Below are 26,029 nucleotides of genomic sequence, written 5' to 3'. Positions count from 1 at the left end.
CAGCTGAGATTGGTATGTTGATGCATGGGGCCCACAGAAGATACAGAAGGAGGGAAATTGAAAAAATAATAAACAATAAAAATATAAATTACAGAAAGCGCTCACCAAGCCATCCTGGTTTTATTATACGGCCTTGGGAAGGAATTTTGTATTTTCAATCAAACTATGTGGAATATGCATTGTAAACATTCTGCACCCACTGCTCAACATTTCTACAGCTTAGTAGGAGAAGAGCTGACAGGAATGTAGAGGGGTTTGCTACATAAGCCTTGTAGTGTGGCTGATGGGCTGACACCTGGAAAGAACAGGGCTGGTAGGTGTCACATCTTCAGATCGCAGAGGATGGGGACAGCACTGTGGGGATCTGGGGCATGAACTGGAGAATTGGGTAGAAAAGCCCCTCTTGCAGGAAGGTGATGATCAGCACCCTGGTTACTAGCATCTTTGGAGGGACTTCCTTGCCCCAAGACAGGGAGAAAAAAAGAATTAAGACTTTGATAAAAAAATTAAGATTAACCCATCTACCTTTTTAACCTATGATCTAGGGGGCAACACTAGACATATCTGCTGTGGCAGTCATTCATTCATGGAAGGGCTCATATGTTACAAGCAGAAAGTGAGGGAGGAAAAAAAAGGAATGTAGACAACAAATACTCTGTTCTGCCACAGCAAATGTGAGAGGCTAGAAATGTTCAACCTGTGGCTACTCTCTCATCCTCATACTTACACGATGGTTTTCCCAATGTGCTTAAATGACTTCTCCACAAACTCACGGACACTGTGGACCTCCCCAGTGGCTATGACAAAGTCCTCAGGCTCATCCGTCTGCAACATCAACCACATGGCCTGCAGAAAGATAAACAAAGTCAGATTCAGTGCACATGTAAGTGGCCTCTTTTGTACATGATACTGTCTTACCACATTTTTGATTTGGAAGTAACTACACATACACACAAATACCCCAAGCTGGGGAAATTAGCACCCTCTTTACACAGTGGCTATTAACCAGTTCAGTGCAACTCTGAAAAGAGTTCAATTATTTCTTATTACAGAAAACAATGCTGTATTTGATTTTCAATTTGTTTCACAGTGGGAGTTTCTGCAGGGGAGACTTTAATATGTTTACTTTTGAACTGAGATTTGGTTTAGTGCTCATGAGCATGGATTCTCTTGTTTAAAGCACTGCATGAACTGACATTGATATGGGGAAAAGAGCAAAATTTTGTAATATTTCAGTCCAGAGTGCTGTTGTCTGTCTGCTACACAATGATATCAAACACACTGAAGTATGAAAATACGGATCCTTCTGGCTGTTTCTTCTGCCACATTTGTTTTGTCTGAGATGAGATTTTAATGAAGAGTAAGTGTTTAAAAAGTTATTTAACCAAGTTAATCCAGTGTCTCTGCTGAATATACATTGAATGTTACATATTAAAGTACTGTAGAAGAAACTTTTGACACAGAAACAGAGAAAACCCTGGTGGAAAAGTGACACAACCATTAACATCAGTTTCAGAGGACTGTTAGTGCAGCAAGAGTTTTGTATTATCTTTTGAAGCAAAACTTTATCGGATTGTCAACATGTTTGCATTTCATAGGACCAGCTTTTAATTCCCACAGCAGTCTTTCACAGAGTCCTCTCCCACAAACAAGTAATGATGGGTGGGCTCCATCTCAGAGGGCTGGCTGGCCAAGTCAGCATGAAAGCTGGAAAGCAGATGGAAAAGAGGTATTCAAAGACATGCGTGACTTGTCTGAGATATCACCACAGGTACATTTCAATTTTCTGATGTGCAAGGCAGTGCTCTAGTGACTGGACTGTTTGACTGCATAGGAGCTGTAGTTGTACAGATTAATTATTACTTTAGATCCATCAAAATGATGCAAATGCTTCATTTCCTCTGGAAAGGAAAAGGGAATACCTGTATGGCATGATCCTCGTTTAATTAATAACCAGAAGAGGGAAACAAAATAATTCAACTCTCACTCCATATGGTAAAAAGGACTGTTATCCTCTCACATTGTAATCCATGATGCTATTTGCATTGACCTCTTCACATCAGCTTTAAAGAAAACAACTTTAGTAGGTCCCTTGATGGTAGTGGATACTCTGCAAATCAGATTAATAAAAGCTTTGGGATAGCTCAGTTTCTCTTGGTAAATACCACCTGAAATATTCAATTTTTCCTCTCTATTCTCAATAAATCAGTGTCCTGCATAACAAGGCAATACATTCCACTTAAGTGGTTCTAGGTACGAGCCATTTTTCTTTACAGTTATTATTTTATGCATCTTCCAAAGTTTTGACAAGATTTTATTAACATGTTCCTTTTGAAGCTTTCTACTTCTTGAACGTGCATGGAAGGCTCGGGTTTGGGCAACTGCTGTGTAAGTCCTTGACATAAATTATAAATTGTGCTTTAGGGAGATGACCTGCTGGGCAGGACAATGGCAGCAACTTTATTTTTCCTTGCCAGGGTTGAACATCCTAGCCAATGACGCAGAAATCCCCAACTGGCTGATGAAACTCATCTTGTGGGGAGGAGATGTCTTAACTTGTATCTCTTACATGAGCTTTTTTGGAACACTGGGGTTTCCCTGCTGATTTGAGAGGTCACCATAAATCACCAGCTCCTGGTTCTTCATGACTGGGCAAGCTTGCAAGATTCACAGTAGCCGCAGCTGCACAGAAAGGTAACAGGAATATCTAAAATAAGTGGTTAATAGTTTTGGTTCTCGCAGCCTAGTCCCTGACTTCACAAACCTTCAGGCTTCCTTAAGCAGTCTAGCTTCCTTAAGGAGTCATATGCTTCCTTGTATGAGAGGGCACTATTTGGGCAAATAAGGATTTCCAACATTAGACAATCAGTCAGTCATGGGCAGTGGCTCTCCTCCCAACTTTGGTGGATGTTTGCTGCACATAAATGAACTCCTTTTCTTGCCTTGACACTGTAGTGTCAGTTACATTGGAGAGAGATGTAAAAACAAAACCTCATTTATCGGTAAAAACCCCCCTTACCCAAAAATGCTACATTCGTTGAATGAATATGCAATTAGCATAAGCACCTGCTATTTATTATGACCGTTGGTAAAGTAATATTAATATGTCTAAGCAGAAGCAGGATCAGACTCCCTACAATTTTTTTTGCCACCCCTCCACTTTTAAACACCTCAGTATTGTAATTTCTTTTACACAGTTTCAGTGCAGGCACTTATGTCAAGACATCAACAATTTAGAGAGCATTTCAAATATTTAAGCTTTACTTTTCGTATTAATATGAAATAGAGTTGAAAGTTTCTCTTTACTCTGAAACACACCCTACACACCCCAGCTGCAAAATACTACAGAAAATCAGCCTTTGACAGTGGGCCCAATGAGATTTTATGCATTTGGATTTATCAACTTTTGTCTACCATTTCAAAAAGCAAGCAATCACTATCTTAGCAATGCGATTTAAACTGCAGTAAATTTCAACATGATCAACTTAGAAATGATCAAACAATGCAGACAGAGTTGCTAAAAATGATTTTTGCTTCAAATCCTACCAGGAAAGAATGTTTAGATTAATGGTTACTTGAGAATCTCTCACTGTGGGTTCTTGTATTTTTTCTGGCATTCACAATTATTGGCACTCAGAGTTACCCCAATCCAATCAGGTATGAAAAAAATTAACACGCTAAAATTACAAAGTAAGTGATGGCAGAATTTTAGCTTTGAGGAAGGAAGGTGACCAAATGCTGTTGCTTTGAATGGGTCTGCATGAACAGTCTGCAAAAAAATGCCAAGGCAAGCCAGAAGAAAGAAAAAACACCAAACAAGTCCCACAGTCAAAATTATATTTCCTCAGGTGCAGCCCACGACAACCAATAAGACATCCATGTACAGGCAGTAGCTATATCATTTCCCTACATCAAGTGCCAGGAATGTGATTCTCCTCACATCAGACTAATAAAGCTCCTTGACCTATGGATTTCTAGGCATTTCCTTAAAGAAACCATATTGTACCAGACTCGAGGCTGAGAATGAGAGGAAAAGGGGTGATACAGCACCAGGTTTATTTGTCATTACTGAATGGCTTACTGGTTTTAACAGAGGGGAAAAGCTTTGTTTAAATTTCCACTGAAAGTAATTAATGGTTATTGACTGGCAAATGAAGAACAGGTGACACTCTGAATTAGAAGATAAATGATCTCATGTTCTAGCGTGATAATGGGTTAGTAATTGCTACAAAGCCTCAGATTAGTGGGTCCCATCATAATGCTAGATCATGTCCAGAACACAAAGGCCTCTGTGTGAGAGGTATTCAGCCGTTCACCTCCTGATCCAGCTGCAGAGTGATTTGCTCCATTTATTCTCTGATGGACTGCACAACTGAGGCAAAAGTTCACCCATTCTCACCTTCCTGTTCACATGCTGAACCACATGACCCATGACATGGCTGAACTGGGATAAAAACATTGCCCAGCTTTGGCTCTTGGCTATCTTTTAACCATCACAAGGTCATATATTTTAGGAATTTTTCTGGTGCAGGAACTAAGAATTGTGGATTTTCCTGTATTTCTTTGTAAAGGCTTTTCTGGATGGGCTGACATCAAGTAAAGAAATTACTTGTGTTCAGTTCTGCCACCCTCTCCCTAATTTTTTGCTCAGTACAGATAACAAAATATGGGTTGGGTAGATGTTGAACAGGAGGAGAAAACTACCATGGAAACAATTCAGGCTTTGACTCTCTTTGAGTAAGACTCTTCCATTAACGGCAAAAGTGACAAAACATATTTTTCATATTTGAATTCTTTTTTGGCTCTGGTCTAGCGAGTCACAAAGTCTAAAGGCACTTCTATGTCATTTACTTTTAAAGACAGAAACCTAACAGGAGATATGTAGCTAGTCTAGCAAGGAGACACACTTTTATGATTATGTGGACTAGGATATCTGTTCTGCATGCCTGAACTCCAGCCTCTGCCAAAATATTTCTGCTTTCATCTTTCCCCTCTACCCTTTTCTCTATATAAACCCCTGCCAGTAGTAAGCAGCATTTTCAAGCAACATGTCCAAAACATGAACCAGTCTTATCCCTGCCCAAACTTCTTTGCTTATGTAGTGTTTGCACCTGGGCTAGTAAGCGGGAAGACCCAAGTTTGATGAACACAACGCCCGTACAGATACATTTTGTGCATGCCACTGCCACTATGGTTGTGATGTGTCTGCTTGTCTTAAGAATCTAGAGTATGTTGTAGACGCGTTTCACCATTAACTTCCAGTCTAGCATCCCAGTAAGAAAACATTTATTAACTGGGCTGTCATCCATGGATAACAAAGACCCAGTAGTTGAGGTTATGTTTAACTCCATATATCTGAGACTTCTGTTTCACTGTCTGCTCTCACACTATGTATAGTTAAAATGGGCTCATAATCAGGTATCTTCCTATTCGAGAGCAAAAATAAATCCAACTTTTTAAGATTTTAAAGTACAGCTAATGATTTCTGCTCTAGAAATAAAAGACATTTTTATTCAAAAGAATAAGTATAAAGCCTTTTCCTGTGTCTCATCCAATTCAAGACCCAAACAAGATATGACTGAGCAGGTCCCAAAGTGGGATAAATAGGAAATGTTCCTGTTGGTACTAATTACTATTGGCCTGCACTGCCACATAGCAGTTTTTGCCAAGACCTATTCTGTAGAAAAAAACACTTTTGTACATATTTCTAGGTGTTATGCAGAGCAATTCTGACTTTGTATTTGCCACACATGGAGAAAAAAAAATCAAAGCAAATCAGTAATGGTTACTTTAGGAGATGGAACAGATAGTTACAGCCTGATGCATGGTGCATTGTCTGTGAGTTTCAGAGGCAAAGAAGCAGAGGCTGGTGAATGTCTAGCTCTACCTACTTATCACTGCGGAAGGAATGGGTTACCTCAAGGCTGTCAACAATCAGGGAGCAATTTCTGACTAAGTCAGAAAACATCACCACCTGGAGAGACCCAACAGTACATTATCACCATTTATAGAAATTCTATCTTTATGGTATTCCACACTCTATTGTCTAGAAGTGGGCAGAAGCATTAAATGGGTTGGATATGGTACTCTAGTGATCCCAAACATAGCTATCCTGCTGGGGTCACTGCTGAGAAGGAGAATTGAGCATTTTGGGCCAAAGCATGATGAGCCTTTACAGGGATGTGGGAGCAAAGGAGAGCCTTCTCCCCATATGGCAAGCACAAAGGCCTGGCATGATGGCTGTTCCTGTGTGCATCATGAGGAACAGTTCCATTTGTGCCACAAAAGACAGGGCTATTGTACCACCTCCCTCTCTGCATTGTCCCAGCTCAACTGCACTGGCATTGACAGAGGCTGCTTGGCATCTCCTGTGCTGAGCGACGTGTGGAGATGTCATGCCCACGCACTTCCTGACTGCCTGGGATGCGGAGCAGTTCCAGATGCCACCACCCAGCTCCTCCTGACACAACCCAGCTGACTGGCTGTGGTTTCTCAAGCTGCTACAGAACTGACCACAATTGATGATGTGCCTCAGAAAAGTGAGACGGGACATTGACTCAGAGCTCTGAACCCAAACCGACTCCCAGTTTATCTATTTACTCACTTTTGGAGGGGCAGAGAAGGAAGAAAAGGTGCCACACTGAGGGCTGAGTCACCCACATCTGATTGACTTCTGGGACTGTTAAAAGAGTAGGTGTGTCCTGGGTGTACCCGGTAGGCATCAGAGTGTGTTATACAAGGAGATTAAATAAAGACACAGTGAGACTTACATATAATACACAGCACAGGGGAAAAAAATCGACTTACACGTTTTGCAAACAACAGGGGCACAGCACATATGGCTGAAAAACAACAGTGAAGCTGAAGTGCAGCACAGAAGTGTTGTGATCGGAGTAAACTGTAAGCTGCCTCTGCCTGACAGCCAACATACAAAACTGTTGGGCATGATCCCATGCTCCCTGCCACAATGGGACTTCAGTCTAGAGTAATGACTATTGGTTTAGTACTTGTTTCTGACAATGTTATAGGTCAAGGCAAGCACGGCAGGGAGGCTCTTGCCAAAGAAAACCACAGGGATGTGCTGCCAGGCATGCTGATACTCCTAAGAAGCCAGTGACAGCAGGAATATGGGAGTATGCACAATCAATATACTACTATGTTTTTTTTTCCCCCTAAATTGTAACCCTTCTTGCTCAGCTACTTAAAAAGCAAGGGTGCACACCCAATAAGTAAGAACCTTACTGGGCTGTCACAGCTTGTATTTGAAAGGCAAACATAAGTTCAGGGTAAAGTCATTGTCTATCATTGCAATTGGTGACTTTTTACATGCTCAACCCTTTCTCAAAACCTCCAGCAGAAGAGGTACTTCCCAAGAAGGGCAAGACACTTGCCTCTTCCTTCCCTCTAAAGAGTCATTATCCTGTTTTCTCAGATTACCAAAAAATCACAGCATTGGTGCAAGATCTGTTGCTCAAGGAACTTTCATTCATGGAAAAATCCTTCTGAACACCATTTAAGTATCTATCAGATCTCATCAGTTTAAATACATTTTGATATGCTTCTTCCTTAACTATGTAATGCTGAACATAAGGACTCCAAAGTCTGCGCACAAAGTTTTTCCTTCAGCTGTGCCTTTTCTGTTCACACAGAGGAGACATTGAGTACTTATGACATGGCAGCTGCTTCCATTCAGAAGAGTGCCATTTGCAAACCATAGACTTTGCCGACACAAAAAATATAAATGAGAACAGATTTGAGATGAAAACATTTTCCTGTGAGAGAAAAAGCCCATCATTTGATAAGAAACAATGGAAAATTTACCTTAAGAATCCCAGGAAAGTAAACAAACAGCAAGTCTCCCAGGATGAGATAGGGACTAATTTTATAAACTTTCTCAGAATTTTTTGAAGTTACAGTTGAGAAATTTCCACAGAAGCAATTTGAAGCATGCTTGCTGATTCAGTCAAATCCTATGGTTTGGCTCTAGAGGTGAACTTGCTCAGAGCAGAACTGTGTTCAGGTCTATGACTTTTTCTTTCAGGTTGAAAGAGTATAGTTGATACATTGAAATATAATAATCCAACAATTATAAAGTTACTAAGATAATAAAATTCCTGATAATCTTTGTGGACCATCTCAAATGAAAACAGTATCAATGTCTTCTGAAACAAAAGCCCTCACATCTGTAGGAAATACTGGGAAATACTGTCTAACTTCTCTCTCGTAAGTAGATAGACCAATTGTTTTACAGATCTCAGGGAGGACTCGTGAAACTTTAGTAGGCAGTTCTATTAATAAAAACCACAAGAATTATAATCCAGATAAACCTTAAAGGTCAACCTTCCCTGTTAACGCAACATGGTGTTTCTCACATGGACCTTGGGTGAACACAAAGTTCTCATTGTGTTATCAAAAACTAGACTCCTTTTTTTTTTCCTTCTGTCACTGAATGTCAAAATATTGGTCTTTCAATATGTGGAAGTATTTGTATACAGTTTTATAACTGATCTTTAGTTGCTGGCTGGAGGCAAAAAAGAAACAGTAAAGCTGCTTGTTGGGAAACCTCAACCAACAATGAAAATTAATATAGTCCTTTTTTCCTGCCAAAAAATTTTGTACAGATTTTTAAGTCCACAATGGTTTGTTTATTCTTCAAATGGTTAGATTGGAAGTGACATGTGTGACACAAAGTAAATTAATGAAAAAATACAGAAAGGATGCACATATGCTCTGTTTCTTTCATTTCAGTTTTAGAGGATATTGTTGCAATTGCTAACAAAGAGCTTCCTTAAATTCTGTTTAAGAGAAAAGGGAAAGAAATTCAAAGCTAAAGAGAAAAAAAAAAAGAAAAAAAAGAAAAATCTGAATTGCAGAAAGTATGTGAGAGTTTAACCACTCAGAGTTGAATTACATAGACAAGACTATAGAACAAATACATGTTTCCCAGGCTCCACCTAGCAGGCAATTTGGAAAGATATTTGACCCGCTTTGCCCTCCCTTTTTACCCTTCCAGAATTAATTTTCCCTGCTATTTTTATATGAATGTAAGACAAAATGCCTCTTCACAAAGAGGCAGGCTCCCATTTGACACGATTACTCACCACTAAAGTAAAGGATTGTACCCAGGTTGAGATGAGGGCAGAGGAGTCTTAGGGACCCATGCCAGGAAGAGCTGGTTGGGGTCATGATCTAACCACAAGAAAACAGGCGAGGCTTTCAACTCAAGTACTGGCACGTTCACTGGAGCAAAACTATCAGCCTCAGAATAATGATCACAATGTAGATATTGATCACAAAATGTTTACAGTGCAACATTTGACTATAAAAAGATCCTGGTTCCTGCTTCTAACACCTGTTTACCTATTTCTTTCCTGGATTGCTTAAACGCTTACAGCCAAGCACAAGCTGACTTGTGCTCCTTTTGATGGGGGCAGGAGGAAGAGCATGATCTATGGGCCAAAGCACTACTGAACTGCACAGAAACAAAAAGGCTGTTATGCATACCATGACTCCAAAAATTATTTTCTCTCTCCAAATCTTCCTTTCCTTTCTTCCCATCTGTCAAAACTGCCTCTGCAGCTTGCTAGCTTCTCTACTCCAGGTCTGCCCAGTGCCTATCCAGTAAGGGGCCCTGACTCAGGGTAAACCACTAGCTGTACTGTAAAAAAAATTCTAAGAGCAGCAGTGAACTGCCAGACTACAGGCATATAGGCTCAGAGATAATAAAGCAGCACTTCATAATGTTTATAGATGTTTGAGGGTATAATTGGGAAGGAAGAAGAGCAATCCTTTACGACAGTAAGAGTAACAACACAAGAGCACTGAGATAAAATTTATGAACAGTGTTACTGAAAAAAATGCAGACAGAAAGACTGACTTAATAACATAAAATTAACCTGAAATTTATTTAATGATTTACATTTCCCACTCAAATTTCCAGATTTCTTGCTTCACACTTTTGAACTTCATGCATTTTCTCCTCACACTGCTATGACTTTCCAAAGATGTTACATTTCTGAATATTAATCTAAAATAAATGAATTGAAATGTTAATTTACTCCCCCTGAGAAAAATATTTACTATCAGTTGGGTTCGAAAAATTGTAATCCTTGTCTGAATAATCTGTGTAAATAAAGAGCCTGCTATCCTAATCACATCACTGAACTTCACTTTTTTATTTTATTGCAGTTTTCAGTGTACTGGAGTTGGAAGTAAGAAAAATTTCCATCACTAAGTCATCGTTACTTATGAGACAGTGATAAAATTGCACATCAGGCACCGTTTTACTAACTATAAAAAGCAAGAAGTCATCTGAAAAAAGAGAAGAAGGATGCTAAAGTAATGTCATTCTTGCTAAAGTAATGTCCATTCTTTTCCTTTACCAGAACAATTCAGGTGACAACATTTTGGAATTTGATGTGAAATTCTCTTGGCTGAGTACAGACTGAGACAAGCACACAGCTTTGATGCCTCAGGGATACGGTAATGCAATACAGAGGGATTTATTTTCTTTTTTATTTCTACCTCATGTCACAAGTTCAATTTTAGGCCAACAGTACCCAAAACGGCCACCATGTGATATAGTAGCTTATGCAAAGAGTCTGGCGGTTTTAACCCAAGCCGTGGGACAGAGGAATCTGCCTCACAGGCTTGCTGCCACAGTGTTAGCACTACAGTTGCTCTGGCTGAGTTCCTCCCTGCTCAGGGTCGGGTACGAGCTCATGATCTCTGCCATCCCAAATTGGGACATGGAAATCTCAGCTAGAAAAAGGCAACAGCAAAATGATCTCAGAAACCAAAGGATGTGTGTTATAAGTCTGGCTGTGTGCTGCACAGATGTGAAAAGGCAATGTGAAGATTACTTTCGAGCATGCTCAAAAATGCATTTGGAGGGCATTTTGTGTTGACCTTCCCTTGGCTTGCTCTGGCCATTCTGATTCCACCGTCATTAGTAATTACTGTTCCTGCAGCAGCAGTCAGTCTCACCAAATCCTGCGTCAGGGAAAGGGAAGGATCTGCACTGAAACCATAGATACGGCTGCTCTCCATGGGCTAGTGTCAGAATGGAATAGAAAATTTTATTCAGTTTGTTCCCAGCAATAAATACAATCCTGGCATCCTGGATAAATCCTTCACATAACAGCATGTGTTCTTTTATGCACCCTGGGAGTGATTCTATTTAAAGCCATGGAATTGTGGGTGTGAGACTGTAAGCACATCCACTTACCCAAAACAAAATTAAAACCTGTCTTATATTAGAGTCAGGAGAGCTGTTACGAAAAATGCAAACCATATGAAGTTTTAAGTATACTTATGTTTTTTATCTGTCTCTGTGTAGCATATACAATTGACTTTCACTGCCTGAGATGAAGTGATGACAAGTGTTTTACCATATTATTACAGAATACCCCAGTAGCATTATCACACTTCAACTTTTGCTCGCAATAAATCTCTGCTACATGCATGTCAGAAGTCATTGCTCATATCACATCCAGACAAATTAAGGGCCCTTCCTCCCCAGTGGACGTGAACAAGACTCCACACACACTAGGTATCCTGCCATTAAGGCTGGAATAACTCCCGCAGGTCAGACACTGGGAACAACGTTCCCACACGCATTACTGGGCAACGGCCAGAGGTCTGTTCTCAGGCAAATAACAGTGGCACAGGCATGAGTCATTGCAGAATGCATTGGATTTATCACCCACAATGACACCATCATCCCTTATATGCTGGTTTCCATATGCAAGTCTCATTCAATTCTTTTTATTCTTCTTCTCAGAGATTTTTAACTCAACCGCTGAAACATATTTCACATGAACACAATTCTCTGTTTTGTATATTTTTGTTGTAGCTATACCATAAACCATGTTCTAATTGCAAGGATCCAGCTTTAGGTCCAGCCTACTTATTGGTTTCAGTTTGGTCCAACCAAATGATGAGCAGTGTCCCAATCTCAGCAGTGTTGATGACTCTTTTTGGGGCCTTCACTGAATCATTTAATCTTGCAGCCCAAATTCAGATGTCTAAGAAGCTGAAGTCATAGTATTTATACAACTAAAGTGCTGTAAGAAAGTAAAGGGTAGCACAGACATTTCATGATGAAGTGCATTATTTGTTATATAATTAGATTAAACTTTGCACTTTTATATTGAAAGGTGGGAATTCAAACGTTCTTCCTTAATACTGACTAGCTCTGGACTACTTAAAGACAAATTAGAGAAGCAAGGAACTGTAAGGATGAGTTCACACAGAAATCATTGTTAGATTACATTCTCCAAAATTCAACAAAACAGACATTTCTTGAGGTAGTGCAGATTTTTGTTATGATGCAAGAAATAAGTGAGATAATTACTCAAGTGATCAAGATACTAATAACCAAGCTGTGGTGTCTTTTGCTCTGTTGCTTAAACTTCAGAAAATTTATTTTTTCCCTTTTTGCAAAATAATTGAAGGAAACTTGTAAATTAACTCTTTGAATATTTTTCCAGAGAAATATTCTGTCCTGAAAACCATGCCTAATTCTGGCTTCATGTGAAATAAATTTCATTAATTTCTACAGCCTACCAACATAAAAGAGAGGAAAGTGGGGTGTGTAGTTCATGTCACTGTAAGTAGATCTCTGATGCCACAGTCTTTTCTGCGTTTGACCCAAGAGGTAGTTGTAAAATCAGGTAAGAAACAAACTGTTGCATCACATGGTGAAATAATAACTAAACTTATTATTAAACCTCCTCACTTAGTATTCCCCTTTTCAGCACAAAGAAAATAGCAAAGCATGAGACCATGTGGGAAGGGAAGGAAATAAAACCATCTTGCTGCACATCCTGGAGAAGCATCTAAAGCCGGAGACTACTGTATGCAGACCTCCCTCGAATCCTGCCCTCTCTTAGCTGCCACCTCTCAGTCCCCACGCTGACCCCCTGAATCAAGCCAGATGGGACTGGCAGAGACATGTCAAGGAAGTGCTGAAAAGGTGACTTGGGTCTCTGGCAGCTAGTCTGGAGCTCATTTCTATGTGAAATCTCTGGGGGCTCCTGCTTTGCAATTTCTCAGGAATGTTTAATTCTCCTCATCCCTTTGCTGAGTCTCTCTGGAGAGGTCATGGAGGCCTGTGACATCCCTGGAGGGCACTGCCTAACTAAATTAGCATGAGATAACTTTGGACTCTCTTCCAAACAAGAAAATACAAGGGAGAGAATTTCATTAAAAGCAGAAGACTAGGTGATCCAAGTTAATCCCAGCCCAGAGCTGCTGCAGAAATGTTCTCTGTTTATATTTTGACTTTACTCTCTGTTACAGAGTTCACTGACTATAATGGAAGCTGTGTTAAGTGCACAACTTGACCTCAGTTGACCAAATCTTAGTTTCATAATAAAGACAAAAAGTGGGTTAGGCAGCTCTAAAAGGTCTGATTAGTTACTGTTTTGCCTGTTTGAGTGTGACTACGTAGGGCACTGAGTGAACGGTAAAAGATAAGCGCTGATGTACTTTATCCTTTAGATGAGCTTTTTAAGCAAGAGACATGAACGTTTAAGCATGCAACACTATTATAATGCATATGTGTGTAGGCTTAGCAAATACAACCAAGTCCCAAACATGCATTTTGGGGTTCTTTTATGGCTTGTGTATGCAGAATTTTATTTTGGTTCCTTCAGTGGATGATGGAAAATGAGACAAGTTGGAGAAGAGGGAACGGCAAAGTCTGCACCCTGTTCTGCAGTAATGTTTCCCATGAGACTCAAGGGCAGGGTAAGACACAAAGGTAGATCAATACATCCAGCAATATCCCACCTCATCTTCCAGCAGTGAAGCAATCCCAGCAACCACCACAGCAAGTAGCTCCAAAACAAGGATTTGATTGTCGGTATACAAACAGGATGGAGAGCAAATCAGATTTTTTTTTTTCTTGGGCTGAGTTTGTTACAGCTGACACTAGGGAAACAGGAGATAAAACAAAAATGTACCCAAAAAATCTCATTGCCTGAGCTTCATCTATTGGAAAAACTGAGCTCTTGAGACCCAGGAATTCACACTTCACAGTATTGTTAAATATACTGGTAGTAATAAAGTGAGACCACCTAACTCAGTAGAATATGAATGAAAACCACATTATTCTTGAAAACATGAGATTATTAAGGAAAATCTTTATTAAATGCTGTTTATAAGTCAGTACTGCATAACAGCATGCTTTGACTATATTGGGACAAATCCTCATCCTTCTGAGAAGACAAGAAGAAAAGGAAAAGGTACAAAAGTTCATACAGTTCACATTAAGGACAACCCAGTGTGCTGTCTCCCTTCAGGAAGGAAATATTAGCATGGCCCCTTAGCTATACTCTGAGGGCAGTGATCTGCTGGGAAACATGATTTCCAGTCGGCAGATCTTGGGGCACCAGCAGGATAAACTAGGGCTCCTACTCCTGTCACAATTGTCTCTTTTTCACAGAAGGACTGCTGCTTTGCCATGGGTGCCACTGAGTTTGTACACACTCAGTTAAAAAGCAAATTTTCCCACTGAGCTTTTCGAGAAGGTGAGTGGCTGTTTAGTAAGTGCTTTTCCTAGTCTTCCTCAGAAAGATGAAATCATACACCAAAGGAGAAAGTTATTCCAGCATGGGAGAGAGACTGGAGAAAACGTTATCAAGATAACTTCCTTCCACAGTGAATATTCTTACCCACTCCTTAAAGCTTGCTTCATCACCAAAATCACACCCTGAAATCAGGCATGTGGGCCCAAATCCAGCCCCCCTGGAGTCAGTCAAATCTTCACTATAGACTTCTGTGAGGATGGAATTTCCTTCTGTATGTAGGAGTCTGTCACGGCCAAATGCGAAAAAGAAAGGGTGTTTTCCACGCAGGCTCTGCTCTTCTACTTTTGTGCCCCTTGGGAAACTGGTGCAATTAGATCCTATTATTATATACTGGAAAGGCATATTTGGCACTGCATGTAAGTTTATGTACTTAAAAAACAGAGGGAAATTTTAAATATAACTTACTCTCTTTCAAACACCAGACTTTATATATAAACAGTTCAAAGTTGCTACAGTCTGGTAAGTGAATAATTAGGGAAAAAATAAGCATGTGAAATATATGATTAGCTGGCAGAGAAAGAGTGCTAAGTAAGATTCTAACCTCTTTTAAATGCCAAAACAAGGGATAAAAATTTATATTTGTATCAAAAAAAAAAATCAACCTAACTTCAAACATTTGAATCAAAACCACAAGGAAGGAGACTTTATAGCTATAGGCCTTTGTCTTTATTGTAGGACTTCCTGGGAAAGTGAAAATAGGAAAATTAACCCAAAGAGACTAAAGGTGTGATCTCAACAAATCTACTTATACATGCATTAAACACATCTTTTGTCACAATTAGAGTTCTCCTTTTCATCTACCTAAATTCAGAGCTCTCTAGTCCTGTGGACAAGCCCACATGGGGGTTTAAAGCAACTGAATTGATTTGCTGTACTATTTCATCCAAGCTGATTTTCCTGGACCAGACCCATCAGCATACTGCACTATGAGGAACAACATGTATGGTGAGTATGTATGACTTGGAGTTCTTACTATAAACATTGAATTTTCTTACTTTTTTCTTCATCAACAGAGGGCTCAGCTTGTGTTCTATTTCCTTAAAAAAAGGTATTTTCTCCTCCTAGAGTTTTAACTGGATACATTAGTCAGCATTGTCCTAAATTAACAGCAACAGTATGTTGAAGTATTTACCAAATAATTTGTTTTATCTCCTGAGAAAGCAGTAAGTTAATGGTGAAGAAAATCTTTGCATATTCAAATTCTTCATGCACAGGAGGGCACATCCTCAGATGTCATATCCTGGTATGTCAATTAGTTTGTAATGTCTTTCAGATATTTCTGGGTAGAAGTATCACAGTAACCCAAATAATTTTCATCACATGTGAACTTTTATATGCCTCACCAGAACACACTTAGATAGGGAGGAAGGATTTTGTCTTTATGTCACAGGGCAAGAAAGGAAGATGCCTTTTTTTCCCAACTCCCCCAGCTATTCAATGCCTGGAGGAGAAACAGGAAAGAAACCATGGTGACCTCTCTGAACTTAGGGAAGCAGCTGCCAGCTCAGCAGGAGTAACATTGCTGATGGACTCTAGTACCTACCGCTGGAAGAAGCCTCTAAGCCTTTCTTACTCTCCCTCCCCTCTCTATTTCTTTCTCTATCTTTGACATCTTCTACTGCTAAATTATAAAAATGGATGAGAAACAGAGAACTTTCAGAAACCTCAGGAGTCAACTTGTTATTAGACTGGATTAAGAAGTCACAAAGTTAAAGTTTCCAATTATCCATACAAAACTAAAACAATGTAATTGTTGTATTGAATAAGCAAAGCATAACTTTGTTTAAGGAATGATTTATGTATCATTTCTACTTTCTTGAACACTTTCTCTCTTGACATATTAATGCTATTGCTCTCTGAATTCAAACTTCTAAAAAAATGTTTATGCTTCTAAAAAAGATTTAGACTTGGCAGACATGAAACAAACCTACGTCTCATATGTAGGAAAAAAATTCACACAAAAGGAAAATGCTGACTTTTCTGATTCTAGATTTAAAGGTACCTTTGAACATTTCTAGCCGGTTATCACAATGAAGTTCAGCAACAACTTATTTCCTCTACCTTTGAGAAAATGAATTTATTAAAAGAACAGAAAGCAAACCATACAAATATGGTGAGGGGACTTTTCATTTTTTAAGATTAAGAGTGTGAGAATGTCAGGGAAACCAGAACACAGTTGACACCCTGATCCTGAATATTTTATTACACAGATTTAACCTTAAGCATCAAAGGGAACTCATGCACATATATGAGGGGGAAACACAGCCACGTTCCAACACCTACACCAAACAGAGATACCACACAACACTGAAACGTGACTGCTGGTCAGTTAAGGTTTCTTTTTGCTTTCCCTGTTGTGAAGCCAAAGTAAAGGTATCATCTTAAGACTGGGTATGAAGAGCATTAAGTGAAAGCACTGACACTTGTGATGGGTTAAGTGCACACAGTGAATCTGCTGCCTTGGACCAGCTACACAAGGCAACATGCAACTCTGCCTTAAGTGTCTGTTCTTGTTCCATTTTCTTTTTCTCTTGTTTTTGTTGTTTGGATTTTCTTTTTTTTTCCCCTCCCAGCCCAAAATCCAGGAGAGTCAAGCAGCTTCATCAAGCTCAGACCTTTAATGAAGTAGTTTAGGCTCTGCAGTTAAAGGAAAGAGTTGATCAAGAGCTCAGAGAAAAAGGCAGATGAAGAGGAAGGGGGAGGAGAGGAGAACGTTTTCTGGCGTCTGATCCAGGTTTAAAACTGTATTTCATTTTCTTAAACAAAACCAAAACACTCCTCCAACTTCGGGAAATCCTTAGAAAAACAACAAAAACATTGTTTCAGAAGGCAATTATGGTTGCTAAAATGACACATCATTTATGAATGGAAGTACTTAGAAGAGAGTAAACTAATTCTTAAGGACAATAGCAAACACACATTGGACCAAAATTTGCTGTTTCCTTGGCACTGTTACACCGACAATTAAATTATTCAAGATTTGCACTACTGTAATAAAAAGCAGAGCCAAGACCATTATTTCCATCACTGACAAAGAAATGCTTATCTCCTAACTGTGCAAAACTACTAATATAACCACAGAATGAATTATTTAATCAGTAAATGAAACAAAGACTGATCAGAAAATTCCTAATAGTAGTAGGGGTAATAGTAGTAGGAATAGTAATAATAATAACAATAGTGATAAGATTGTGGCCATACATTACAGAGACAGTAGGTTCAAAGCAATGCCTCTGTCTATCAGGTGTATAAGTCAAGAATTTTATTGCCTTATCCTGTTAAATGTTACCAACAAAAATGTAGAGTTCAACCACTGAATATATGCTTTGAAAAGCTCCTGTAGTTAATTAGTAAATTAGCATAGGCTAATGTGCCCAGTTTAACAGTATCCCAGTAGTACTGACACAGAAATCAAAATAGTAGCCACTGAAACTCAAATGGTTCACAAGTCACATTTAAGACTGTATATTGTAGTGAAAAGTCCAATTTTTATTATCTGGTAAAAGTAATGTGTTTTATCATCAAGATCACATTTAAGGCTTTCCGATGACATCATTTATAAGGGGTCCAGTTTTGAAAGAATAAGAATAAATACTTCAAATTGCATTTCCCCCCTAGTTCCCTCTACTTTACAGCCAACCAAGTTCGCAACAGAAAACTTTTCCCCTCCTCTTACGTATTTAGTGTAAAACATACAAACACGACTTTTTTGTCTTGTTTACTAATGAAACAAGGCATATGCACTTCACATGCACTTGGTTGTGTGCCCAGTAACTCCTGATTTCCTACTGCCTTATTTCCATCAAAATTTGGCAAAGGAACAGCAGTACCAAAAATATTTAATTACTGCAAGTCTAGCCAAAATAGGAGTTGACAAAGGGAGAGATACCCTTTTGGATTACTAAGGAAATGGCCAAGCCTGAATGTAACCAGGGAATGCACACAGGAAGGAGCTATTACAAAGCATCAGAATGTATGGGGAACTTCAAGCAGAGGTTGCAGTTTGTGTGATACTAGACACCCAACCATGTGTTACAAAAGAAATGTCTTGTTTACAGAACTACATCTTCAAAAAATGAGGTTCAGACTTGCCAGCTTTGGAGAAACATTGTGCAGGAGAGCAGTCTCTGGAGGTTTTAAATTTTTTTTTTTTTAAATGCTGCTGGCTTTGCATAACAACTAACACATAATAATTACAAATGGACAGGCTGAACATACCTTACTCAACATACCTGACCAGCAGTATGAAATTTTGTGTGAATTTCCTCACCAACTGCTCCTATCCTACCAAGGGAAGTGCATGTGATGCTAACATGGAAACCTTTTGCTCTTCCCAGTCAGCTGGATACTTCAGCATCAGTGTCCTCAAGAGCAGACAAAGAGGGATGGGAGAGGCTGAGGGCAGACCATGACTGGTCTGGAGGGCCACTACAATCGCACATCGCTTCCTGCAAAGGTTAAGCCAGGAAACCTCTCCTGTCTTATCACTGCAGTGCATGCCCAGCTCTGCTGATAGCATCTGCAGGCAGCTTTATGCATTGATGGTGTAAATATGACACCAAGGGGGGTGCCCCCTACCCTCCTGGTTATATAGAGAGTATTTTGATCAAGCAGATGAGAAAATGCAAACAAGAAAATGTTGGCAGTTCAAACTGGTTTTCATTTCCTAGTGTTCTGTGACAAAATTAGTTGGGAGAGATTATTTATTTTCCTTGTCCTCCCCAGCTGAGCCCAGAAAGCACTCAGTGTTGACACCCCTAGAGGTTGTGCCCATGGCTCTGTCTGTAGAGACTGGACAGTGGGAGTCTGTAACATCCTGCAGCCACAAGGGAAGACAAGTATCTGCCAAAGAGCTATATAAGATGTCATCAGGGTACCTGGATCAGCCCTGATCTCACCAGCAGGCATTGCTGCTCAACTGGAACACAAATTCTTTGTACGTGTGCCAAGACATTTCATCGCTTAATTGAAGTAAAAAAGTCCATCTATCTGGGTCTCAAAAGGAAGCCATTCTATCCTTGTGCAATCCCAATTTACTCCTTTCTAAGCACACCTTCAATCATGACTCAGACCTCGGAATGCCACTGAGGAAGAGGAAGGATGCACTGCAGCACAGACACTTGCTAATCCAGCCAGATTACTGTGGCCTATGGGGCAGGCAGTTTGAGCACACTGGAGAGTGTATCCCATCTCTGGGGTATGAGAAAGCTGGCAGGTCTTTTATTTTATATCATATTGTGTTATCTACCAAAATCTAGAAAAAATGTACAACTAGATACTATATAGCATTTTTCCATACATCAACAATGTGAAGAGAAAGTATTCATAGATATTTGGAACAGTAAGCTATATTAATGGCCTATAAAAAGCATTTAGCCATCATCTTTCCATAATAATTTCACAAGTAGGATCTTTTTCATAGGTATTTTTCTTTAGATGTTGTCTGTGTGTGTTCAGTTTGCAGTTCCACACCATTAGAGGCATACAGAGTTCTTGTCTGCTGGTAAATACTATGTAAATTTGTTCCTAAGATTACAGCACTTGCTAAATGAGCATAGTAATTAGGAGGCAATGCTTATATTATGAATTTTCCATAGTAGGTTTGATGCACTGAGATAAATCTCCAGTTAATCAAAACAGCTGTGCTTGTGCTTAATTTCAAACATACCTTTACTTCACCACAATTAAGCAAAAGACTTGAATACATGCTTGTTGCTTGAAGGGGATTAAATCTGTTGACTTTAATTAGATTTATGCCCAGACTGAAGCTCTTCTCTGAACTGAGGCCTGTGAAGTACACTGTTTTGAAAGAGGAATTACTGAATGAAAACTAAGAGATTATTCAGATTATCATTTGAATATGAAATAATACTTTATATTTTTCATATTCTGTATGCATTAGCTATGTAAACCATATGTCATCATCCATAAGAAAGACAGTAAATGTCTTTAATTTATTTAATATTATCCAACTCTGTTGTAAAAAATCTCACACTTTATATCAAGCCTCATAAATAGCAAGTCAAAGTACAAAAAAATCAAACACTTTTCCGTGTGAATTAGTAAGAATCATATGTTGCTTAGGCAACTACTTGTGGCATTTCAAGACAATGTCTTGATGGACACATCAATGAATCTATTTTAAGAGGTTTAGTGGTAACTTTTCTAAGAACATACTGTGTTAAGTACCTTAAAAAAATTCTTTTAAAAATACTTTCTAAATAATGATCAGTGCAGTAATCTCCATAAGAGAACTAGATACTAATCATAATTTGCAATCAGACAGACAGGAAATTGCCGCACCCTACATTAGTGAATGCATCCAGGTCCCATGGTAGTCTTTACAGTGAGTTTAGATTGTCTGTGGGAAATGAAATCATGTGCCAAAGGCCAAGTAAACCCAAAATTAAAATTCACAGTTATGTCTCCCTGTTGCATTCATAATCCTGCTTATTGCCTCTTACATCATTACAAAATGTTCTCCAGAATAGCACAACCCACTGCTGTGCTATGTATGCCACGACACGCTATAGGCTGTCCAAGTTCTGCTCCAGAGGCCAAATATCACCCACTCAGTTTTAAAAATCATGCTCAGGGTCATCATTCATGCCTATGTGGTGGTCAGACTCTGGGATACTGTGTGCCCCTGAATCATCTGCTGCTAATTCCCAGGTTTGTTTTACCACAAGCCCTCTAGTTCAAGTTTCAATATTATATTCCATATAATGACAACAGCACTTACACTCTACACACTATTACAGAAATAAAAAGTATCTCTTCAGTTCTGTAAAAGTTATCACTGCAATCACTTGTCATGACATTTCTGGACAATGTCTTTGTGAACACGTGCATATATTTTGTATAGTTTGCTGCTAACTTTTCTTTTACACATATTTGTAATACCTACCATCTCTCCAAAGTTCATATTCAGTGGTCTCAATTCCCTTCACTGTTGTTTGCAAGAACGGGAATTAGAAACTTTGATGACCTGGTAAAATCACTCATTCAAGAAATTAAACCAAACAATAAAACTAAGTAGCCTAAATATTGTTTAGCAGAAATGTGGCACCTGCAATCCATTACTGAAAGAACTCAGTACCATAAAATATAGTGATCAAGTTTTCAGATAGCACAAAAGATGTTAGTAGAGAATGAAAACAGAGTAAGTTTATTTTCTTCTGGTTCTAACTTCATTTAGATTTTGTAGTTGGCAGCATGTCAGGACCAACAGGCTTCCGGCAGGAGATCATTATTTTAAAACATTAACTCCCATGTTAATGTTTGATTTTGCTAATGTTTAAATTGGGATGTATTTCTGAGCAGGAGAATGGAGGGGTAAAAAGATCACACACAATGCTTTTTCTCCAATAGAAGTAGCCAGAGGTGGGTTACAGTAAAAAAAATAAGCTAACACCATGTAACAGATATAATAAAATTCACACAGGTAACTGCTATATCCAAGAAGCAGGAAAGACAAGAAAACAGAAAGAGCTTAGTGATAACAGAAAAAAAATTACTTGGCACAGAAACCTCTTCCAGATTCCTGCTATCCCACTATTTGACTGAGGGCTCCTGCAGAGCATCAGCTCGAAGCTGTGTGTCATGGGAGAAGCAGTGTTCTGGAAAAGACCTAAACCTCAGCACCAGACTATGGGAAGTCACCAGAGATCCCACCATTCTTTTAAAGAGGTACCAGACTGTGGTCAAGTAGCACCTGGGTTAAATACCTGGCAAGCTAGCACAGAGGGTGTGAGAGTGGAAAGTCAGAGATGAATCACAAATAAAAACAGATCATAGAAACAGATATTCTTGCCTCTTGAGTTACTCTCAACTCCATAAAATAGCTGATGATCTCACATCAGTTCACTAATGCACTCATCAAAATAAGAGAGTAAATTAAAAAAAAAAAACCAACCAAAAATTACTGATTTTAGTCACAAGGCACCAAGGGGCTCTGGAGTATATGAGCTAACTTTGAATTGGATACCTCAGGCATCAGAGAACCCAGAACCCACTGCCTGTAGTTCCCTATTGTGCCATCCACTCCTGCAGCCACACTTGTCCCCATCCTCCTCACACTTCTGACTGCATCATATATTTCACTCTCTGTTGGTAGCTTTGTGTAATACTACAGCCATGCCTCAAAATTCAGCTCACAGCTCATCTAGTTTCCAAGGTTTTTCATAACAGGAAATGTGATTCATACGTATCTTCAATTACAAGTATCAATGTAAAACACTAAGCTGTTGTAATAGCAAAGCCTGGACACCAAAACTTTTCCAAAATTTCAGGGTGGTTTTACAGAAGAAAGGATTTCATGCCATGATTTTCCAGTACCACTTTGTATGCGCTGCAAGAAGACATGACTCCAATATTGATACCCTGCAGCGAGCTACCATGGAGTGTTTGTCCTCTGCAAGGAGAAGTCTGACCAGAATTTCATATTTCTCTTTACAAAACAAGCCACCCTGCAGATAGATACTAATTTTAGATATAAATGAGCTTCATCCATATTTCAGAGGGCTGATGTTGCTGAGTCATGCTTCCGAGCAATCTAACCAACAACAGACAGTAGAAAACAGCAAACTAGAACAACTGCTTCTGAGATGACATGGACTATTCCCATTAGTTTTAGTCAGCATGATGCAAAACAAAAACTCTTGTTACATTGCATTGGAAACAAGAGTAAATATTATAATTTTCTTTCTTGGCATCTAAAAGTAGCAATGCAGATTTTCAATCCCATTGTGCCTTTGCAATATGAAACGACTGGTTATTTGTTGAACAAACTGGTGGGAAATTACAGAAAATATTTAAAACATAGAGAGCACACAAATACAGAATACGGAAATTTTTGAGGACTTTAATCACCAGAGGTATAATATTAGCAAGCTGTTTCTACTGTAAAATAACTGGTTTGCATAAATGCATTGTGTTAACTAGTCAGTAGCTCGATGATTATTTTGCTGTCTTGGGTCTAAATATTGGAAGTAGAAGTGTAACTTCAAACAAGAAATATCTGTCAAGCAGGAAAGCTTTTGATACCTTTTAATAACATAGCAGAGAGCTGCTTTATTGTGTTGCGGCTGCTGCTTCTTTTGAACTCCTAGATAATATCAGATGAGGAATATTATACTGTTCTGTGCACATTTCCCTCATCACCACAGTATCTGAAAAGCTCCCAGCAGTTCATTAAGCAACATGACTAACCTCCCTCATTTGTGGTTTCTCCATTCTCTCTCTCATCCTCTCCCCAAGGGAAGAGCACTGTGTGCACGTGTGTGTGCACAGCATTTTGCTGTATTGTGTTGGTTTGGTTATTTTCAATTTTCAGTTTTATTATGGGCATGCTACCCTGCATTTATAACAAAGGGACGCATGGCTTTTTCTCACTTAACTTCTGCCTTTGCTATTGTGGGTTACTGAGTGGAGCCTGCATTCCTTGCCCTGACTCTTTATTTCATCACACATTCTCTGGCTGTTCTTCCATACTCCTAAAGGACACCCACAGCATGGAAAAGACCAAGTCAGAGGAGGAGAGTGGAAGGCTGGAAGAAAGGCCCCATGACGTATGCAGGCCATGACATCACAGCTGCTGACAGGTTTCATATTTTGTAAGATGAACTACTACAAAAATCTCTCTCTCTGCTATTAAAGTGGACAGTGAGCATTTGAGAGACCCCCATAAGGGCATCTATGAAGTTGCAAAATCTGTTTACTATACACGAGGTGCAATATATAGGGGTTTTGTTGCCATTACACAACTGTGTGGATGAAGATGGCTTTTCACAAATGAAATGCAGATAGGAAAAACTTCAAAAAGCTAAGCCTGACTCTTCCCCTCCATTATGCTAGCATATGCAGAGCATGACTTCACTCATAACTTCATTCAGAAGAGACCACATCTTGGTAGCATATGTGTAATTTTTTAAAGCCCAGAGTGAAAGACTTTATGATCAGTAAAGTATTTAAGTTAGAGTTCTGGAAGGATTGTGGAGAGCTATTGTAATTTTTATGCATTTGTCAAATTTGGTATCAAAACACTGGGGACAATTTCAGTTCCCTGAGCCAAGGTTTCTGGTATCATCACCTGTCTCAATTCAAATTCATATGCATGTCTAGCTGTAATAAGCAATATAAAAATGCCCTCAATTTCTGCAATTTTTCCCCTTGAAATGGCTCAAGAAAAAGCAATATTTGTTGGGGATTTTTTTGATGGTGAAAAGGAGAGAAAGAAACAGAAGATGACTCTTCAAAGTCAGTCAACAGATCAGGCCTTAGCCCATAGTGAAACTTCAGGACTCATACACCAGTCTGCTCCCAAAGCAACATAATCACACAAAAGTCTGTGTTAACCCTAACAGCATCTGCTTTAGAGTGAAAGGAAAAATTATTCCAATGTTCACTGGTGTAGATACAAAATTATCTTGATTTCTTTTTTTTTCCTTTTTTTTTTTTTTTTTTCTAAAGAGAAAGTTCTGTGCAAGGTACTGGAGATTTAGCCCAGGATTATCTGCTGTTTGACTGCTGTCATTCAGAATACTTGTAGGAGGATAGGAGACCCTATCCTCTCATTCAGAAGGAGACAACCAATGAACAACTGAATCTTTAATCGTGTGTTAAGGATACCCCTGGAAGATTTTACTATCCCAACGTTTAAAAACCAGGAAAGCCAGGGTAAAGGCTAGTATCCCTTAATATGAAAAAGGCTGGGAATGGAGCTAAACTTCCTGGCTGATGAGCAGGAGAATCTTCAGGGTTTGCTTGCTGCTTTCAGCATGCCCAGAAACGACACAGACCTGTGCGTCAGCTGTCACTGCAAGGATCTCACTGAACATTAAAATACTCCCTGCATCAGGAAAATGCAACTTCTGGTGTAAAACCAGCCACTCAAGAGCCACCTCAATTTCCCTTCAGCTTACTGCTGCCAGTGAGAGGAGATGGGGATTAAAAGTAGGGGACAATTTTTCCCTTTCATGGCGGCTCTCATGCTTGGGACTCCACAAACTGCAGTACAGATGTCAACAATAAAGTGCCACAATAAATTAGAGCTTGCTCTTTCCCAAAAGCCAGCAAAGTCATTCTGACTTTTAGAAGTGTCATTTAATCCCAGACAGCAACCAAGCTACCCCAGCTGAAACCATGATGAGAAGAAAATCGAGAAATGACATATTTTGATACAAGTCTCTTAATTACTTAGCGATTTTTAACTAAGCCTTCTACTAATTTGGGTTGCTTTTCATCTTGAACCAGTTTTGCCCCTGTAATGCTCCCCTGGTCATAACTTGTTTTGTCAGGTTGGCTTTTTTTTTTTTTTTAGAAGTTTTCATGCTCAAAATATGTAAAATATGTTCTATGGTTTTAAACTGACGCCAAATGCATGAAAATTGAAGAGTGGGTAAAATTCGAGATAGATGTTTCTTAGGACAAACATG

General features: G+C 39.2%; 1 protein-coding gene across 5 annotated transcripts in view; it reads right to left on the bottom strand.

The window, feature by feature from the left end:
* Positions 1–26,029, bottom strand: part of GMDS (GDP-mannose 4,6-dehydratase) — a 418,193-nt gene that overhangs the window by 82,524 nt on the left and 309,640 nt on the right. For all 5 annotated transcript variants that reach the window (XM_066187065.1, XM_066187072.1, XM_066187111.1 and 2 more), the window contains exon 8: positions 728–846. In XM_066187065.1, coding sequence (XP_066043162.1) covers positions 728–846 — 119 coding nt within the window. The remainder of the gene's footprint in view (positions 1–727; positions 847–26,029) is intronic.

Source organism: Chamaea fasciata, unplaced genomic scaffold, assembly GCF_029207755.1.
Source record: "Chamaea fasciata isolate MVZ Bird 193981 ecotype frontalis unplaced genomic scaffold, bChaFas1.0.hap1 SCAF_1, whole genome shotgun sequence".
In the NCBI taxonomy this organism is placed as follows: Eukaryota; Metazoa; Chordata; class Aves; order Passeriformes; family Sylviidae; genus Chamaea; species Chamaea fasciata.
The sequence above is the reverse complement of the archived record's forward strand: the minus strand, read 5'-3'. Positions and strand labels throughout refer to the sequence as shown.